This window comes from Lathyrus oleraceus, chromosome 1 (genome assembly GCF_024323335.1).
Source record: "Lathyrus oleraceus cultivar Zhongwan6 chromosome 1, CAAS_Psat_ZW6_1.0, whole genome shotgun sequence".
Classification (NCBI taxonomy): Eukaryota; Viridiplantae; Streptophyta; class Magnoliopsida; order Fabales; family Fabaceae; genus Lathyrus; species Lathyrus oleraceus.
The window spans coordinates 344551240-344571991 of NC_066579.1; the positions used below are offsets into that span (position 1 = coordinate 344551240).

Here is a 20752-nt window from a genome sequence, read left to right on the forward strand (position 1 = left end):
ATGGGTCGTGCTAAAATAAAGATGAAATTCATTAAAAATAAAAAAGCTCGGAAAATAGCATTCATTCAAAGACAGAAAGGATTAATAAAAAAAGTTTCTGAGTTTTCTAGAAAGTTTGAAGTTGAACCTTGTTTAGTTGTGTACGATGGCGACGATGGTAGACCGACAATTTGGCCACAAGACTCAACAATTGTACACACGATGCTTAAAAAGTACGAGCAACAAAAGATTGAAACGACTCTAAAGAAGTTTGATATGAGTGACTATTTTGCGAATAGGAAAATTATGGTTGAAGCTGAAATTTTCAAATTGCGCAAAAAGATTATGATGAACAAGTATCCAACATGGAGTCCATGTTTCCATACTATGGACGTAGAACAACTTAAAGGCTTTGTTGGTATTGTAGATGCTAAGATTCAAGCTTGTAATCACAAAATCAACATGCTGAAAAATATGCAAAGTGAGAAAAATAATTTGATGCAAAACAAAACTCAAGAGAATGTGGCATCGTCACTCTCAAGTCAACTTGATCTCACAAATAACATTCCTCAAATACAACATATCTCTGATGATCCTATGGTGCTAGTTAATGATAATATTATTAACGAGGCGATTAATTTTACTAATTGTGTTAGCTTGCCTCTTGTTTCATCAACAAATCAAATTAATGGATCTCCAAAGGTAGATGATATGATGGTTGAATCTCATCAAGAATGGGCTAATAAACTTGATGAATTTCTACAACTAGATGGTCCAGTGGCTGAACCTGAGAATCGGACTTCTGACCTTGCCAATTTTGAAGAATGGGCTAATCAACTAAATGGTGATATTGTGAATTGGAATAATCAGCCTGATTTGTATGCATGGCAAGATATTTCGTTTATGCCATAGGATGAGAAATATGATGTATATTTGATTGTCTTATTCCAACTAACATATGAATATTAAATCAAATACTATATTACACTACTAGTTTATTGGTAATTCAAATACACTTCTAAGTGAAGAAAGTTATATAACATAAAATGAACTTGATTTGATTATATTGTTTATTGAATTTTATTTTTTAGTATAAAAATTTTAGTATTTATTTGCTAGCGTATATTTTTTTATGTGATTAATTAATTCTAAACCTTTTATTCATAAATTTTAATTTAGGTTCTAAAATTTAATCTAAAAAAGTAAAAGAAATGTAATTTTAATAAGCATGTAGGATTAGAAAATATATGGTGTTGTGCGAAATAGTTTTTAATATTGAAAAAGTAGAAATAAAACTATAACTTTTATTATATCTTTGTAAAATTTATTATTCATAGTGGAAGTCAAGTTTTACTTTGAAGTTTTTTCAAAATCAAGTAGCAATTGAAACTGAATTTCATTTTTTAGATGTTGTTTAATTATGGCGTCTTGAGATTTTTTTTCCTTTTTCCAATTGATGTATCACTACTATTTATTCAATGAATAAAAAACAAGCTCCAATAATAATAATAATAATAATAATAATAATAATAATAATAATAATAATAATAATAATAATAATAATAATAATAATAATAATAATATGTGGTGTTGTTTTAAGATATCATGAGTTAGAGATATTAAATTGAATTCAAATAATAATAATTATAAGCTATAATAGAAGTCTACAAAAACCATAATGAAGATTTATTTTGGGTGATGATCAGGCAAACCATTAATTTACAATATCTCCTAATTATAGATGTAAATATTTTAATAATAAATGAAAGATATATAAGATTTTCTAACTTATTAAAATTTGATTTCAAACGCTAACAAAATTTATGTATAGATTTGATTTTCAAAATTAAAAGATCTAATTTACTCATTATAAAAGAGGCTTACATTGGTACTAAATTATTGTATTGTTAACTCATTATAATAAAAAAGCAGCACATAGTTCCGAGAGATCAACAAGCCTACAAAATGTAAGAATCTTGATACAACATTCATATTTATACATTGTTACATGTTTTTTCTTTCTTATTATGGTTGATTATTCTATATTCTTGAGTTTGTTTGTTTAAATCATTTATTTGTCTTCTCTCTACGTGTCTTTCGTCAATACAAAGGTATCAATTATTTTGTGTCAACAATTTGTAGAACTTCATGTTAATCATAATTAAACATTCTCTATATTATTTTAGTATATGTAATAATGATTATGCTGATATATATAAGTATTCTTGATGTTATAAAAAAATTGTATCTTAAATATTAATTGTTTAATTTTATATGTTGTACAATTAAAGAATAATGAAGTATGTGACGAAAGAATAAAGATGATTTTCATGTTAACAAACTTTTATATTTATATTTGTAGAAATGGGTCGTGCTAAAATAAAGATGAAATTCATTGAAAATCAAAAAGCTCGGAAAATAACATTCATTCAAAGACAGAAAGGATTAATAAAAAAAGTTTCTGAGTTTTCTAGAAAGTTTGAAGTTGAAGCTTGTTTAGTTGTGTACGATGGCGACGATGGTAATGCTAGACCGACAATTTGGCCACAAGACTCAACAATTGTACACACGACGCTTAAAAAGTACGAGCAACAAAAGATTGAGACGACTCTAAAGAAGTTTGATATGAGTGACTATTTTGCGAATAGGAAAATTATGGTTGAAGCTGAAATTTTCAAATTGCGCAAAAAGATTATGATGAACAAGTATCCAACATGGAGTCCATGTTTCCATACTATGGACGTAGAACAACTTAAAGGCTTTGTTGGTATTGTAGATGCTAAGATTCAAGCTTGTAATCACAAAATCAACATGCTGAAAAATATGCAAAGTGAGAAAAATAATTTGATGCAAAACAAAACTCAAGAGAATGTGGCATCTTCACTCTCAAGTCAACTTGATCTCACAAATAGCATTCCTCAAATACAACATATCTCTGATGATCCTATGGTGCTAGTTAATGATAATATTATTAACGAGGCGATTAATTTTACTAATTGTGTTAGCTTGCCTCTTGTTTCATCAACAAATCAAATTAATGGACCTCCAAAGGTAGATGATATGATGGTTGAATCTCATCAAGAATGGGCTAATAAACTTGATGAATTTCTACAACTAGATGATCCGGTGGCTGAACCTGAGAATCGGACTTCTGACCTTGCCAATTTTGAAGAATGGGCTAATCAACTAAATGGTGATATTGTGAATTGGAATAATCAGCCTGATTTGTATGCATGGCAAGATATTTCGTTTATGCCATAGGATGAGAAATATGATGTATATTTGATTGTCTTATTCCAACTAACATATGAATATTAAATCAAATACTACATTACACTACTAGTTTGTTGGTAATTCAAATACACTTCTAAGTGAAGAAAGTTATATAACATTAAATGAACTTGATTTGATTATATTGTTTATTGAATTTTATTTTTTAGTATTTATTTGCTAGCGCATATTTTTTTATGTGATTAATTAATTCTCAACCTTTTATTCATAAATTTTAATTTAGGTTCTAAAATTTAATCTAAAAAAGTAAAAGAAATGTAATTTTAATAAGCATGTAGGATTAGGAAATATATGGTGTTGTGCGAAATAGTTTTTAATATTGAAAAAGTAGAAATAAAACTATAACTTTTATTATATCTTTGTAAAATTTATTATTCATAGTGGAAGTCAAGTTTTACTTTGAAGTTTTTTCAAAATCAAGTAGCAATTGAAACTGAATTTCATTTTTTAGATGTTGTTTAATTATGGCGTCTTGAGATTTTTTTTCTTTTTCCCAATTGATGTATCACTACTATTTATTCAATGAATAAAAAACAAGCTCCAATAATAATAATAATAATAATAATAATAATAATAATAATAATAATAATAATAGTAATAATAATAATAATAATAATAATAATAATAATAATAATAATAATAAAAATAAAAAAATAATAATAATAATATGTGGTGTTGTTTTAAGATATCATGAGTTAGAGATATTAAATTGAATTCAAATAATAATAATTATAAGCTATAATGGAAGTCTACAAAAACCTTAATGAAGATTTATTTTGGGTGATGATCAGGCAAACCATTAATTTACAATATCTCCTAATTATAGATGTATATATTTTAATAATAAATGAAAGATAAATAATATTTTCTAACTTATTAAAATTTGATTTCAAACGGTAACAAAATTTATGTATAGATTTGATTTTCAAAATTAAAAGATCTAATTTACTCATTATAAAAGAGGCTTACATTGGTGCTAAGTTATTGTATTGTTAACTCATTATAATAAGAAAGCAGCACATAGTTCCGAGAGATCAACAAGCCTACAAAATGTAAGAATCTTGATACAACATTCATATTTATACATTGTTACATGTTTTTTCTTTCTTATTATGGTTGATTGTTCTATATTCTTGAGTTTGTTTGTTTAAATCATTTATTTGTCTTCTCTCTATGTGTCTTTCGTCAATACAATGGTATCATTTATTTTGTGTCAACAATTTGTAGAACTTCATGTTAATCATAATTAAACATTCTCTATATTATTTTAGTATATGTAATAATGATTATGCTGATATATATAAGTATTCTTGATGTTATAAAAAAATTGTATCTTAAATATTAATTGTTTAATTTAATATATTGTACAATTAAAGAATAATGAAGTATGTGACGAAAGAATAAAGATGATTTTCATGTTAACAAACTTTTATATTTATATTTGTAGAAATGGGTCGTGCTAAAATAAAGATGAAATTCATTGAAAATCAAAAAGCTCGGAAAATAACATTCATTCAAAGACACTAAGGATTAATAAAAAAAGTTTGTGAATTTTCTAGAAAGTTTGAAGTTGAAGCTTGTTTAGTTGTGTACGATGACGACGATGGTAATGCTAGACCGACAATTTGGCCACAAGACTCAAAAATTGTACACACGATGCTTAAAAAGTACGAGCAACAAAAGATTGAGACGACTCTAAAGAAGTTTGATATGAGTGACTCTTTTGCGAATAGGAAAATTATGGTTGAAGCTGAAATTTTCAAATTGCGCAAAAAGATTATGATGAACAAGTATCCAACATGGAGTCCATGTTTCCATACTATGGACGTAGAACAACTTAAAGGCTTTGTTGGTATTGTAGATGCTAAGATTCAAGCTTGTAATCACAAAATCAACATGCTGAAAAATATGCAAAGTGAGAAAAATAATTTGATGCAAAACAAAACTCAAGAGAATGTGGCATCTTCACTCTCAAGTCAACTTGATCTCACAAATAGCATTCCTCAAATACAACATATCTCTGATGATCCTATGGTGCTAGTTAATGATAATATTATTAACGAGGCGATTAATTTTACTAATTGTGTTAGCTTGCCTCTTGTTTCATCAACAAATCAAATTAATGGACCTCCAAAGGTAGATGATATGATGGTTGAATATCATCAAGAATGGGCTAATAAACTTGATGAATTTCTACAACTAGATGATCCGGTGGCTGAACCTGAGAATCGGACTTCTGACGACCTTGCCAATTTTGAAGAATGGGCTAATCAACTAAATGGTGATATTGTGAATTGGAATAATCAGCCTGATTTGTATGCATGGCAAGATATTTCGTTTATGCCATAGGATGAGAAATATGATGTATATTTGATTGTCTTATTCCAACTAACATATGAATATTAAATCAAATACTACATTACACTACTAGTTTGTTGGTAATTCAAATACACTTCTAAGTGAAGAAAGTTATATAACATTAAATGAACTTGATTTGATTATATTGTTTATTGAATTTTATTTTTTAGTATTTATTTGCTAGCGCATATTTTTTTATGTGATTAATTAATTCTCAACCTTTTATTCATAAATTTTAATTTAGGTTCTAAAATTTAATCTAAAAAAGTAAAAGAAATGTAATTTTAATAAGCATGTAGGATTAGGAAATATATGGTGTTGTGCGAAATAGTTTTTAATATTGAAAAAATAGAAATAAAACTATAACTTTTATTATATCTTTGTAAAATTTATTATTCATAGTGGAAGTCAAGTTTTACTTTGAAGTTTTTTCAAAATCAAGTAGCAATTGAAACTGAATTTCATGTTTTAAATGTTGTTTAATTATGGCGTCTTGAGATTTTTTTTCCTTTTCCCAATTGATGTATCACTACTATTTATTCAATGAATAAAAAACAGGTTCCAATAATAATAATAATAATAATAATAATAATAATAATAATAATAATAATAATAATAATAATAATAATAATAATAATAATAATAATAATAATAATAATAATAATAATAATAATAAAAATAAAAAAATAATAATAATAATATGTGGTGTTGTTTTAAGATATCATGAGTTAGAGATATTAAATTGAATTCAAATAATAATAATTATAAGCTATAATGGAAGTCTACAAAAACCTTAATGAAGATTTATTTTGGGTGATGATCAGGCAAACCATTAATTTACAATATCTCCTAATTATAGATGTATATATTTTAATAATAAATGAAAGATAAATAATATTTTCTAACTTATTAAAATTTGATTTCAAACGGTAACAAAATTTATGTATAGATTTGATTTTCAAAATTAAAAGATCTAATTTACTCATTATAAAAGAGGCTTACATTGGTGCTAAGTTATTGTATTGTTAACTCATTATAATAAGAAAGCAGCACATAGTTCCGAGAGATCAACAAGCCTACAAAATGTAAGAATCTTGATACAACATTCATATTTATACATTGTTACATGTTTTTTCTTTCTTATTATGGTTGATTGTTCTATATTCTTGAGTTTGTTTGTTTAAATCATTTATTTGTCTTCTCTCTATGTGTCTTTCGTCAATACAATGGTATCATTTATTTTGTGTCAACAATTTGTAGAACTTCATGTTAATCATAATTAAACATTCTCTATATTATTTTAGTATATGTAATAATGATTATGCTGATATATATAAGTATTCTTGATGTTATAAAAAAATTGTATCTTAAATATTAATTGTTTAATTTAATATATTGTACAATTAAAGAATAATGAAGTATGTGACGAAAGAATAAAGATGATTTTCATGTTAACAAACTTTTATATTTATATTTGTAGAAATGGGTCGTGCTAAAATAAAGATGAAATTCATTGAAAATCAAAAAGCTCGGAAAATAACATTCATTCAAAGACACTAAGGATTAATAAAAAAAGTTTGTGAATTTTCTAGAAAGTTTGAAGTTGAAGCTTGCTTAGTTGTGTACGATGACGACGATGGTAATGCTAGACCGACAATTTGGCCACAAGACTCAAAAATTGTACACACGATGCTTAAAAAGTACGAGCAACAAAAGATTGAGACGACTCTAAAGAAGTTTGATATGAGTGACTCTTTTGCGAATAGGAAAATTATGGTTGAAGCTGAAATTTTCAAATTGCGCAAAAAGATTATGATGAACAAGTATCCAACATGGAGTCCATGTTTCCATACTATGGACGTAGAACAACTTAAAGGCTTTGTTGGTATTGTAGATGCTAAGATTCAAGCTTGTAATCACAAAATCAACATGCTGAAAAATATGCAAAGTGAGAAAAATAATTTGATGCAAAACAAAACTCAAGAGAATGTGGCATCTTCACTCTCAAGTCAACTTGATCTCACAAATAGCATTCCTCAAATACAACATATCTCTGATGATCCTATGGTGCTAGTTAATGATAATATTATTAACGAGGCGATTAATTTTACTAATTGTGTTAGCTTGCCTCTTGTTTCATCAACAAATCAAATTAATGGACCTCCAAAGGTAGATGATATGATGGTTGAATCTCATCAAGAATGGGCTAATAAACTTGATGAATTTCTACAACTAGATGATCCGGTGGCTGAACCTGAGAATCGGACTTCTGACCTTGCCAATTTTGAAGAATGGGCTAATCAACTAAATGGTTATATTGTGAATTGGAATAATCAGCCTGATTTGTATGCATGGCAAGATATTTCGTTTATGCCATAGGATGAGAAATATGATGTATATTTGATTGTCTTATTCCAACTAACATATGAATATTAAATCAAATACTACATTACACTACTAGTTTGTTGGTAATTCAAATACACTTCTAAGTGAAGAAAGTTATATAACATTAAATGAACTTGATTTGATTATATTGTTTATTGAATTTTATTTTTTAGTATTTATTTGCTAGCGCATATTTTTTTATGTGATTAATTAATTCTCAACCTTTTATTCATAAATTTTAATTTAGGTTCTAAAATTTAATCTAAAAAAGTAAAAGAAATGTAATTTTAATAAGCATGTAGGATTAGGAAATATATGGTGTTGTGCGAAATAGTTTTTAATATTGAAAAAATAGAAATAAAACTATAACTTTTATTATATCTTTGTAAAATTTATTATTCATAGTGGAAGTCAAGTTTTACTTTGAAGTTTTTTCAAAATCAAGTAGCAATTGAAACTGAATTTCATGTTTTAAATGTTGTTTAATTATGGCGTCTTGAGATTTTTTTTCCTTTTCCCAATTGATGTATCACTACTATTTATTCAATGAATAAAAAACAGGTTCCAATAATAATAATAATAATAATAATAATAATAATAATAATAATAATAATAATAATAATAATAATAATAATAATAGTAATAATAATAATAATAATAATAATAATAATAATAATAATAATAATAAAAATAAAAAAATAATAATAATAATATGTGGTGTTGTTTTAAGATATCATGAGTTAGAGATATTAAATTGAATTCAAATAATAATAATTATAAGCTATAATGGAAGTCTACAAAAACCTTAATGAAGATTTATTTTGGGTGATGATCAGGCAAACCATTAATTTACAATATCTCCTAATTATAGATGTATATATTTTAATAATAAATGAAAGATAAATAATATTTTCTAACTTATTAAAATTTGATTTCAAACGGTAACAAAATTTATGTATAGATTTGATTTTCAAAATTAAAAGATCTAATTTACTCATTATAAAAGAGGCTTACATTGGTGCTAAGTTATTGTATTGTTAACTCATTATAATAAGAAAGCAGCACATAGTTCCGAGAGATCAACAAGCCTACAAAATGTAAGAATCTTGATACAACATTCATATTTATACATTGTTACATGTTTTTTCTTTCTTATTATGGTTGATTGTTCTATATTCTTGAGTTTGTTTGTTTAAATCATTTATTTGTCTTCTCTCTATGTGTCTTTCGTCAATACAATGGTATCATTTATTTTGTGTCAACAATTTGTAGAACTTCATGTTAATCATAATTAAACATTCTCTATATTATTTTAGTATATGTAATAATGATTATGCTGATATATATAAGTATTCTTGATGTTATAAAAAAATTGTATCTTAAATATTAATTGTTTAATTTAATATATTGTACAATTAAAGAATAATGAAGTATGTGACGAAAGAATAAAGATGATTTTCATGTTAACAAACTTTTATATTTATATTTGTAGAAATGGGTCGTGCTAAAATAAAGATGAAATTCATTGAAAATCAAAAAGCTCGGAAAATAACATTCATTCAAAGACACTAAGGATTAATAAAAAAAGTTTGTGAATTTTCTAGAAAGTTTGAAGTTGAAGCTTGTTTAGTTGTGTACGATGACGACGATGGTAATGCTAGACCGACAATTTGGCCACAAGACTCAAAAATTGTACACACGATGCTTAAAAAGTACGAGCAACAAAAGATTGAGACGACTCTAAAGAAGTTTGATATGAGTGACTCTTTTGCGAATAGGAAAATTATGGTTGAAGCTGAAATTTTCAAATTGCGCAAAAAGATTATGATGAACAAGTATCCAACATGGAGTCCATGTTTCCATACTATGGACGTAGAACAACTTAAAGGCTTTGTTGGTATTGTAGATGCTAAGATTCAAGCTTGTAATCACAAAATCAACATGCTGAAAAATATGCAAAGTGAGAAAAATAATTTGATGCAAAACAAAACTCAAGAGAATGTGGCATCTTCACTCTCAAGTCAACTTGATCTCACAAATAGCATTCCTCAAATACAACATATCTCTGATGATCCTATGGTGCTAGTTAATGATAATATTATTAACGAGGCGATTAATTTTACTAATTGTGTTAGCTTGCCTCTTGTTTCATCAACAAATCAAATTAATGGACCTCCAAAGGTAGATGATATGATGGTTGAATATCATCAAGAATGGGCTAATAAACTTGATGAATTTCTACAACTAGATGATCCGGTGGCTGAACCTGAGAATCGGACTTCTGACGACCTTGCCAATTTTGAAGAATGGGCTAATCAACTAAATGGTGATATTGTGAATTGGAATAATCAGCCTGATTTGTATGCATGGCAAGATATTTCGTTTATGCCATAGGATGAGAAATATGATGTATATTTGATTGTCTTATTCCAACTAACATATGAATATTAAATCAAATACTACATTACACTACTAGTTTGTTGGTAATTCAAATACACTTCTAAGTGAAGAAAGTTATATAACATTAAATGAACTTGATTTGATTATATTGTTTATTGAATTTTATTTTTTAGTATTTATTTGCTAGCGCATATTTTTTTATGTGATTAATTAATTCTCAACCTTTTATTCATAAATTTTAATTTAGGTTCTAAAATTTAATCTAAAAAAGTAAAAGAAATGTAATTTTAATAAGCATGTAGGATTAGGAAATATATGGTGTTGTGCGAAATAGTTTTTAATATTGAAAAAATAGAAATAAAACTATAACTTTTATTATATCTTTGTAAAATTTATTATTCATAGTGGAAGTCAAGTTTTACTTTGAAGTTTTTTCAAAATCAAGTAGCAATTGAAACTGAATTTCATGTTTTAAATGTTGTTTAATTATGGCGTCTTGAGATTTTTTTTCCTTTTCCCAATTGATGTATCACTACTATTTATTCAATGAATAAAAAACAGGTTCCAATAATAATAATAATAATAATAATAATAATAATAATAATAATAATAATAATAATAATAATAATAGTAATAATAATAATAATAATAATAATAATAATAATAATAAAAATAAAAAAATAATAATAATAATATGTGGTGTTGTTTTAAGATATCATGAGTTAGAGATATTAAATTGAATTCAAATAATAATAATTATAAGCTATAATGGAAGTCTACAAAAACCTTAATGAAGATTTATTTTGGGTGATGATCAGGCAAACCATTAATTTACAATATCTCCTAATTATAGATGTATATATTTTAATAATAAATGAAAGATAAATAATATTTTCTAACTTATTAAAATTTGATTTCAAACGGTAACAAAATTTATGTATAGATTTGATTTTCAAAATTAAAAGATCTAATTTACTCATTATAAAAGAGGCTTACATTGGTGCTAAGTTATTGTATTGTTAACTCATTATAATAAGAAAGCAGCACATAGTTCCGAGAGATCAACAAGCCTACAAAATGTAAGAATCTTGATACAACATTCATATTTATACATTGTTACATGTTTTTTCTTTCTTATTATGGTTGATTGTTCTATATTCTTGAGTTTGTTTGTTTAAATCATTTATTTGTCTTCTCTCTATGTGTCTTTCGTCAATACAATGGTATCATTTATTTTGTGTCAACAATTTGTAGAACTTCATGTTAATCATAATTAAACATTCTCTATATTATTTTAGTATATGTAATAATGATTATGCTGATATATATAAGTATTCTTGATGTTATAAAAAAATTGTATCTTAAATATTAATTGTTTAATTTAATATATTGTACAATTAAAGAATAATGAAGTATGTGACGAAAGAATAAAGATGATTTTCATGTTAACAAACTTTTATATTTATATTTGTAGAAATGGGTCGTGCTAAAATAAAGATGAAATTCATTGAAAATCAAAAAGCTCGGAAAATAACATTCATTCAAAGACACTAAGGATTAATAAAAAAAGTTTGTGAATTTTCTAGAAAGTTTGAAGTTGAAGCTTGTTTAGTTGTGTACGATGACGACGATGGTAATGCTAGACCGACAATTTGGCCACAAGACTCAAAAATTGTACACACGATGCTTAAAAAGTACGAGCAACAAAAGATTGAGACGACTCTAAAGAAGTTTGATATGAGTGACTCTTTTGCGAATAGGAAAATTATGGTTGAAGCTGAAATTTTCAAATTGCGCAAAAAGATTATGATGAACAAGTATCCAACATGGAGTCCATGTTTCCATACTATGGACGTAGAACAACTTAAAGGCTTTGTTGGTATTGTAGATGCTAAGATTCAAGCTTGTAATCACAAAATCAACATGCTGAAAAATATGCAAAGTGAGAAAAATAATTTGATGCAAAACAAAACTCAAGAGAATGTGGCATCTTCACTCTCAAGTCAACTTGATCTCACAAATAGCATTCCTCAAATACAACATATCTCTGATGATCCTATGGTGCTAGTTAATGATAATATTATTAACGAGGCGATTAATTTTACTAATTGTGTTAGCTTGCCTCTTGTTTCATCAACAAATCAAATTAATGGACCTCCAAAGGTAGATGATATGATGGTTGAATCTCATCAAGAATGGGCTAATAAACTTGATGAATTTCTACAACTAGATGATCCGGTGGCTGAACCTGAGAATCGGACTTCTGACCTTGCCAATTTTGAAGAATGGGCTAATCAACTAAATGGTGATATTGTGAATTGGAATAATCAGCCTGATTTGTATGCATGGCAAGATATTTCGTTTATGCCATAGGATGAGAAATATGATGTATATTTGATTGTCTTATTCCAACTAACATATGAATATTAAATCAAATACTACATTACACTACTAGTTTGTTGGTAATTCAAATACACTTCTAAGTGAAGAAAGTTATATAACATTAAATGAACTTGATTTGATTATATTGTTTATTGAATTTTATTTTTTAGTATTTATTTGCTAGCGCATATTTTTTTATGTGATTAATTAATTCTCAACCTTTTATTCATAAATTTTAATTTAGGTTCTAAAATTTAATCTAAAAAAGTAAAAGAAATGTAATTTTAATAAGCATGTAGGATTAGGAAATATATGGTGTTGTGCGAAATAGTTTTTAATATTGAAAAAGTAGAAATAAAACTATAACTTTTATTATATCTTTGTAAAATTTATTATTCATAGTGGAAGTCAAGTTTTACTTTGAAGTTTTTTCAAAATCAAGTAGCAATTGAAACTGAATTTCATGTTTTAAATGTTGTTTAATTATGGCGTCTTGAGATTTTTTTTCCTTTTCCCAATTGATGTATCACTACTATTTATTCAATGAATAAAAAACAGGTTCCAATAATAATAATAATAATAATAATAATAATAATAATAATAATAATAATAATAATAATAAAATAATAATAATAATAATAATAATAAAAATAATAATAATAATAATAATAATAATAATAATAATAATATGTGGTGTTATTTTAAGATATCATGAGTTAGAGATATTAAATTGAATTCAAATAATAATAATTATAAGCTATAATGGAAGTCTACAAAAACCTTAATGAAGATTTATTTTGGGTGATGATGAGGCAAACTATTAATTTACAGTATCTCCTAATTATAGATGTAAATATTTTAATAATAAATGAAAGATATATAAGATTTTCTAACTTATTAAAATTTGATTTCAAACGGTAACAAAATTTATGTATAGATTTGATTTTCAAAATTAAAAGATCTAATTTACTCATTATAAAAGAGGCTTACATTGGTGCTAAATTATTGTATTGTTAACTCATTATAATAAGAAAGCAGCACATAGTTCCGAGAGATCAACAAGCCTACAAAAAGTAAGAATCTTGATACAACATTCATATTTATACATTGTTACATGTTTTTTCTTTCTTATTATGGTTGATTGTTCTATATTCTTGAGTTTGTTTGTTTAAATCATTTATTTGTCTTCTCTCTATGTGTCTTTCGTCAATACAATGGTATCATTTATTTTGTGTCAACAATTTGTAGAACTTCATGTTAATCATAATTAAACATTCTCTATATTATTTTAGTATATGTAATAATGATTATGCTGATATATATAAGTATTCTTGATGTTATAAAAAAATTGTATCTTAAATATTAATTGTTTAATTTAATATATTGTACAATTAAAGAATAATGAAGTATGTGACGAAAGAATAAAGATGATTTTCATGTTAACAAACTTTTATATTTATATTTGTAGAAATGGGTCGTGCTAAAATAAAGATGAAATTCATTGAAAATCAAAAAGCTCGGAAAATAACATTCATTCAAAGACACTAAGGATTAATAAAAAAAGTTTGTGAATTTTCTAGAAAGTTTGAAGTTGAAGCTTGTTTAGTTGTGTACGATGACGACGATGGTAATGCTAGACCGACAATTTGGCCACAAGACTCAAAAATTGTACACACGATGCTTAAAAAGTACGAGCAACAAAAGATTGAGACGACTCTAAAGAAGTTTGATATGAGTGACTCTTTTGCGAATAGCAAAATTATGGTTGAAGCTGAAATTTTCAAATTGCGCAAAAAGATTATGATGAACAAGTATCCAACATGGAGTCCATGTTTCCATACTATGGACGTAGAACAACTTAAAGGCTTTGTTGGTATTGTAGATGCTAAGATTCAAGCTTGTAATCACAAAATCAACATGCTGAAAAATATGCAAAGTGAGAAAAATAATTTGATGCAAAACAAAACTCAAGAGAATGTGGCATCTTCACTCTCAAGTCAACTTGATCTCACAAATAGCATTCCTCAAATACAACATATCTCTGATGATCCTATGGTGCTAGTTAATGATAATATTATTAACGAGGCGATTAATTTTACTAATTGTGTTAGCTTGCCTCTTGTTTCATCAACAAATCAAATTAATGGACCTCCAAAGGTAGATGATATGATGGTTGAATCTCATCAAGAATGGGCTAATAAACTTGATGAATTTCTACAACTAGATGATCCGGTGGCTGAACCTGAGAATCGGACTTCTGACCTTGCCAATTTTGAAGAATGGGCTAATCAACTAAATGGTTATATTGTGAATTGGAATAATCAGCCTGATTTGTATGCATGGCAAGATATTTCGTTTATGCCATAGGATGAGAAATATGATGTATATTTGATTGTCTTATTCCAACTAACATATGAATATTAAATCAAATACTACATTACACTACTAGTTTGTTGGTAATTCAAATACACTTCTAAGTGAAGAAAGTTATATAACATTAAATGAACTTGATTTGATTATATTGTTTATTGAATTTTATTTTTTAGTATTTATTTGCTAGCGCATATTTTTTTATGTGATTAATTAATTCTCAACCTTTTATTCATAAATTTTAATTTAGGTTCTAAAATTTAATCTAAAAAAGTAAAAGAAATGTAATTTTAATAAGATTGTAGGATTAGGAAATATATGGTGTTGTGCGAAATAGTTTTTAATATTGAAAAAGTAGAAATAAAACTATAACTTTTATTATATCTTTGTAAAATTTATTATTCATAGTGGAAGTCAAGTTTTACTTTGAAGATTTTTCAAAATCAAGTAGCAATTGAAACTCAATTTCATGTTTTAGATGTTGTTTAATTATGGCGTCTTGAGATTTTTTTTCCTTTTCCCAATTGATGTATCACTACTATTTATTCAATGAATAAAAAACAGGCTCCAATAATAATAATAATAATAATAATAATAATAATAATAATAATAATAATAATAATAATAATAATAATAATAATAATAATAATAATAATAATAATAATAATAATAATAATAATAATAATAATAAATAATAATAATATGTGGTGTTATTTTAAGATATCATGAGTTAGAGATATTAAATTGAATTCAAATAATAATAATTATAAGCTATAATGGAAGTCTACAAAAACCTTAATGAAGATTTATTTTGGGTGATGATGAGGCAAACTATTAATTTACAGTATCTCCTAATTATAGATGTAAATATTTTAATAATAAATGAAAGATATATAAGATTTTCTAACTTATTAAAATTTGATTTCAAACGGTAACAAAATTTATGTATAGATTTGATTTTCAAAATTAAAAGATCTAATTTACTCATTATAAAAGAGGCTTACATTGGTGCTAAATTATTGTATTGTTAACTCATTATAATAAGAAAGCAGCACATAGTTCCGAGAGATCAACAAGCCTACAAAAAGTAAGAATCTTGATACAACATTCATATTTATACATTGTTACATGTTTTTTCTTTCTTATTATGGTTGATTGTTCTATATTCTTGAGTTTGTTTGTTTAAATCATTTATTTGTCTTCTCTCTATGTGTCTTTCGTCAATACAATGAAATCAATTATTTTGTGTCAACAATTTGTAGAACTTCATGTTAATCATAATTAAACATTCTCTATATTATTTTAGTATATGTAATAATGACTATGCTGATATATATAAGTATTCTTGATGTTATAAAAAAATTGTATCTTAAATATTAATTGTTTAATTTTATATGTTGTACAATTAAAGAATAATGAAGTATGTGACGAAAGAATAAAGATGATTTTCATGTTAACAAACTTTTATATTTATATTTGTAGAAATGGGTCGTGCTAAAATAAAGATGAAATTCATTGAAAATCAAAAAGATCGGAAAATAACATTCAGTCAAAGACAGAAAGGATTAATAAAAAAGGTTTCTGAGTTTTCTAGAAAGTTTGAAGTTGAAGCTTGTTTAGTTGTGTACGATGGCGACGATGGTAATGCTAGACCGACAATTTGGCCACAAGACTCAACAATTGTACACACGATGCTTAAAAAGTACGAGCAACAAAAGATTGAGACGACTCTAAAGAAGTTTGATATGAGTGACTATTTTGCGAATAGGAAAATTATGGTTGAAGCTGAAATTTTCAAATTGCGCAAAAAGATTATGATGAACAATTATCCAACATGGAGTCCATGTTTCCATACTATGGACGTAGAACAACTTAAAGGCTTTGTTGGTATTGTAGATGCTAAGATTCAAGCTTGTAATCACAAAATCAACATGCTGAAAAATATGCAAAGTGAGAAAAATAATTTGATGCAAAACAAAACTCAAGAGAATGTGGCATCTTCACTCTCAAGTCAACTTGATCTCACAAATAGCATTCCTCAAATACAACATATCTCTGATGATCCTATGGTGCTAGTTAATGATAATATTATTAACGAGGCAATTAATTTTACTAATTGTGTTAGCTTGCCTCTTGTTTCATCAACAAATCAAATTAATGGACCTCCAAAGATAGATGATATGATGGTTGAATCTCATCAAGAATGGGCTAATAAACTTGATGAATTTCTACAACTAGATGATCCGGTGGCTGAACCTGAGAATCGGACTTCTGACCTTGCCAATTTTGAAGAATGGGCTAATCAACTAAATGGTGATATTGTGAATTGGAATAATCAGCCTGATTTGTATGCATGGCAAGATATTTCGTTTATGCCATAGGATGAGAAATATGATGTATATTTGATTGTCTTATTCCAACTAACATATGAATATTAAATAAAATAATACATTACACTACTAGTTTGTTGGTAATTCAAATACACTTCTAAGTGAAGAAAGTTATATAACATTAAATGAACTTGATTTGATTATATTGTTTATTGAATTTTATTTTTTAGTATTTATTTGCTAGCGCATATTTTTTTTATGTGATTAATTAATTCTCAACCTTTTATTCATAACTTTTAATTTAGGTTCTAAAATTTAATCTAAAAAAGTAAAAGAAATGTAATTTTAATAAGCATGTAGGATTAGGAAATATATGGTGTTGTGCGAAATAGTTTTTAATATTGAAAAAGTAGAAATAAAACTATAACTTTTATTATATCTTTGTAAAATTTATTATTCATAGTGGAAGTCAAGTTTTACTTTGAAGATTTTTCAAAATCAAGTAGCAATTGAAACTCAATTTCATGTTTTAGATGTTGTTTAATTATGGCGTCTTGAGATTATTTTTCCTTTTCCCAATTGATGTATCACTACTATTTATTCAATGAATAAAAAACAGGCTCCAATAATAATAATAATAATAATAATAATAATAATAATAATAATAATAATATTAAGAATAATAATAATAATAATAATAATAATAAAAAAAATAATAATAATAATAATAATAATAATAATAATATGTGGTGTTATTTTAAGATATCATGAGTTAGAGATATTAAATTGAATTCAAATAATAATAATTATAAGCTATAATGGAAGTCTACAAAAACCTTAATGAAGATTTATTTTGGGTGATGATGAGGCAAACTATTAATTTACAGTATCTCCTAATTATAGATGTAAATATTTTAATAATAAATGAAACATATATAAGATTTTCTAACTTATTAAAATTTGATTTCAAACGGTAACAAAATTTATGTATAGATTTGATTTTCAAAATTAAAAGATCTAATTTACTCATTATAAAAGAGGCTTACATTGGTGCTAAATTATTGTATTGTTAACTCATTATAATAAGAAAGCAGCACATAGTTCCGAGAGATCAACAAGCCTACAAAAAGTAAGAATCTTGATACAACATTCATATTTATACATTGTTACATGTTTTTTCTTTCTTATTATGGTTGATTGTTCTATATTCTTGAGTTTGTTTGTTTAAATCATTTATTTGTCTTCTCTCTATGTGTCTTTCGTCAATACAATGAAATCAATTATTTTGTGTCAACAATTTGTAGAACTTCATGTTAATCATAATTAAACATTCTCTATATTATTTTAGTATATGTAATAATGATTATGCTGATATATATAAGTATTCTTGATGTTATAAAAAAATTGTATCTTAAATATTAATTGTTTAATTTTATATGTTGTACAATTAAAGAATAATGAAGTATGTGACGAAAGAATAAAGATGATTTTCATGTTAACAAACTTTTATAATTATATTTGTAGAAATGGGTCGTGCTAAAATAAAGATGAAATTCATTGAAAATCAAAAAGCTCGGAAAATAACATTCATTCAAAGACAGAAAGGATTAATAAAAAAGGTTTTTGAGTTTTCTAGAAAGTTTGAAGTTGAAGCTTGTTTAGTTGTGTACGATGGCGACGATGGTAATGCTAGACCGACAATTTGGCCACAAGACTCAACAATTGTACACACGATGCTTAAAAAGTACGAGCAACAAAAGATTGAGACGACTCTAAAGAAGTTTGATATGAGTGACTATTTTGCGAATAGGAAAATTATGGTTGAAGCTGAAATTTTCAAATTGCGCAAAAAGATTATGATGAACAAGTATCCAACATGGAGTCCATGTTTCCATACTATGGACGTAGAACAACTTAAAGGCTTTGTTGGTATTGTAGATGCTAAGATTCAAGCTTGTAATCACAAAATCAACATGCTGAAAAATATGCAAAGTGAGAAAAATAATTTGATGCAAAACAAAACTCAAGAGAATGTGACATCTTCACTCTCAAGTCAACTTGATCTCACAAATAGCATTCCTCAAATACAACATATCTCTGATGATCCTATGGTGCTAGTTAATGATAATATTATTAACGAGGTGATTAATTTTACTAATTGTGTTAGCTTGCCTCTTGTTTCATCAACAAATCAAATTAGTGGACCTCCAAAGGTAGATGATATGATGGTTGAATCTCATCAAGAATGGGCTAATAAACTTGATGAATTTCTACAACTAGATGATCCGGTGGCTGAACCTGAGAATCGGACTTCTGACCTTGCCAATTTTGAAGAATGGGCTAATCAACTAAATGGTGATATTGTGAATTGGAATAATCAGCCTGATTTGTATGCATGGCAAGATATTTCGTTTATGCCATAGGATGAGAAATATGATGTATATTTGATTGTCTTATTCCAACTAACATATGAATATTAAATCAAATACTACATTACACTACTAGTTTGTTGGTAATTCAAATACACTTCTAAGTGAAGAAAGTTATATAACATTAAATGAACTTGATTTGATTATATTGTTTATTGAATTTTATTTTTTAGTATTTCTTTGCTAGCGCATATTTTTTTATGTGATTAATTAATTCTCAACCTTTTATTCATAAATTTTAATTTAGGTTCTAAAATTTAATCTAAAAAAGTAAAAGAAATGTAATTTTAATAAGCATGTAGGATTAGGAAATATATGGTGTTGTGCGAAATAGTTTTTAATATTGAAAAAGTAGAAATAAAACTATAACTTTTATTATATCTTTGTAAAATTTATTATTCATAGTGGAAGTCAAGTTTTACTTTGAAGTTTTTTCAAAATCAAGTAGCAATTGAAATTCAATTTCATGTTTTAGATGTTGTTTAATTATGGCATCTTGAGATTTTTTTTCCTTTTCCCAATTGATGTATCACTACTATTTATTCAATGAATAAAAAACAAGCTCCAATAATAATAATAATAATAATAATAATAATAATAATAATATTAATAATAATAATAATAATAATATGTGGTGTTGTTTTAAGATATCATGAGTTAGAGATATTAAATTGAATTGAAATAATAATAATTATAAGCTATAATGGAAGTCTCCAAAAACCTTAATGAAGATTTATTTTGGGTGATGATCAGGCAAACCATTAATTTACAATATCTCCTAATTATAGATGTAAATATTTTAATAATAAATGAAAGATATATAAGATT

General features: G+C 25.8%; 4 protein-coding genes and 5 pseudogenes across 4 annotated transcripts; all 9 read left to right on the forward strand.

Annotated features, from left to right (window-relative positions):
• On the forward strand, positions 1-891 carry LOC127105923 (agamous-like MADS-box protein AGL80). The gene has a single exon (XM_051043145.1). It carries the CDS (start codon positions 1-3, stop codon positions 889-891), a length of 891 nt encoding a protein of 296 aa, XP_050899102.1.
• A 1452-nt stretch (positions 892-2343) lies between these two features.
• Positions 2344-3240, forward strand: LOC127105934 (agamous-like MADS-box protein AGL80). The gene has a single exon (XM_051043156.1). The coding sequence runs from the start codon at positions 2344-2346 to the stop codon at positions 3238-3240; it is 897 nt and encodes a 298-aa protein (XP_050899113.1).
• A 1479-nt stretch (positions 3241-4719) lies between these two features.
• On the forward strand, positions 4720-5619 carry LOC127105943 (agamous-like MADS-box protein AGL80; annotated as a pseudogene).
• A 1491-nt stretch (positions 5620-7110) lies between these two features.
• Positions 7111-8007, forward strand: LOC127105954 (agamous-like MADS-box protein AGL80; annotated as a pseudogene).
• Positions 8008-9507: 1500 nt separating this feature from the next.
• On the forward strand, positions 9508-10407 carry LOC127105958 (agamous-like MADS-box protein AGL80; annotated as a pseudogene).
• Positions 10408-11889: 1482 nt separating this feature from the next.
• On the forward strand, positions 11890-12786 carry LOC127105967 (agamous-like MADS-box protein AGL80; annotated as a pseudogene).
• A 1479-nt stretch (positions 12787-14265) lies between these two features.
• LOC127105977 (agamous-like MADS-box protein AGL80) lies at positions 14266-15162 on the forward strand (annotated as a pseudogene).
• Positions 15163-16649: 1487 nt separating this feature from the next.
• LOC127105985 (MADS-box transcription factor 57-like) lies at positions 16650-17546 on the forward strand. The gene has a single exon (XM_051043212.1). It carries the CDS (start codon positions 16650-16652, stop codon positions 17544-17546), a length of 897 nt encoding a protein of 298 aa, XP_050899169.1.
• A 1475-nt stretch (positions 17547-19021) lies between these two features.
• Positions 19022-19918, forward strand: LOC127105995 (agamous-like MADS-box protein AGL80). The gene has a single exon (XM_051043224.1). The coding sequence runs from the start codon at positions 19022-19024 to the stop codon at positions 19916-19918; it is 897 nt and encodes a 298-aa protein (XP_050899181.1).
• Positions 19919-20752: the final 834 nt, after the last annotated feature.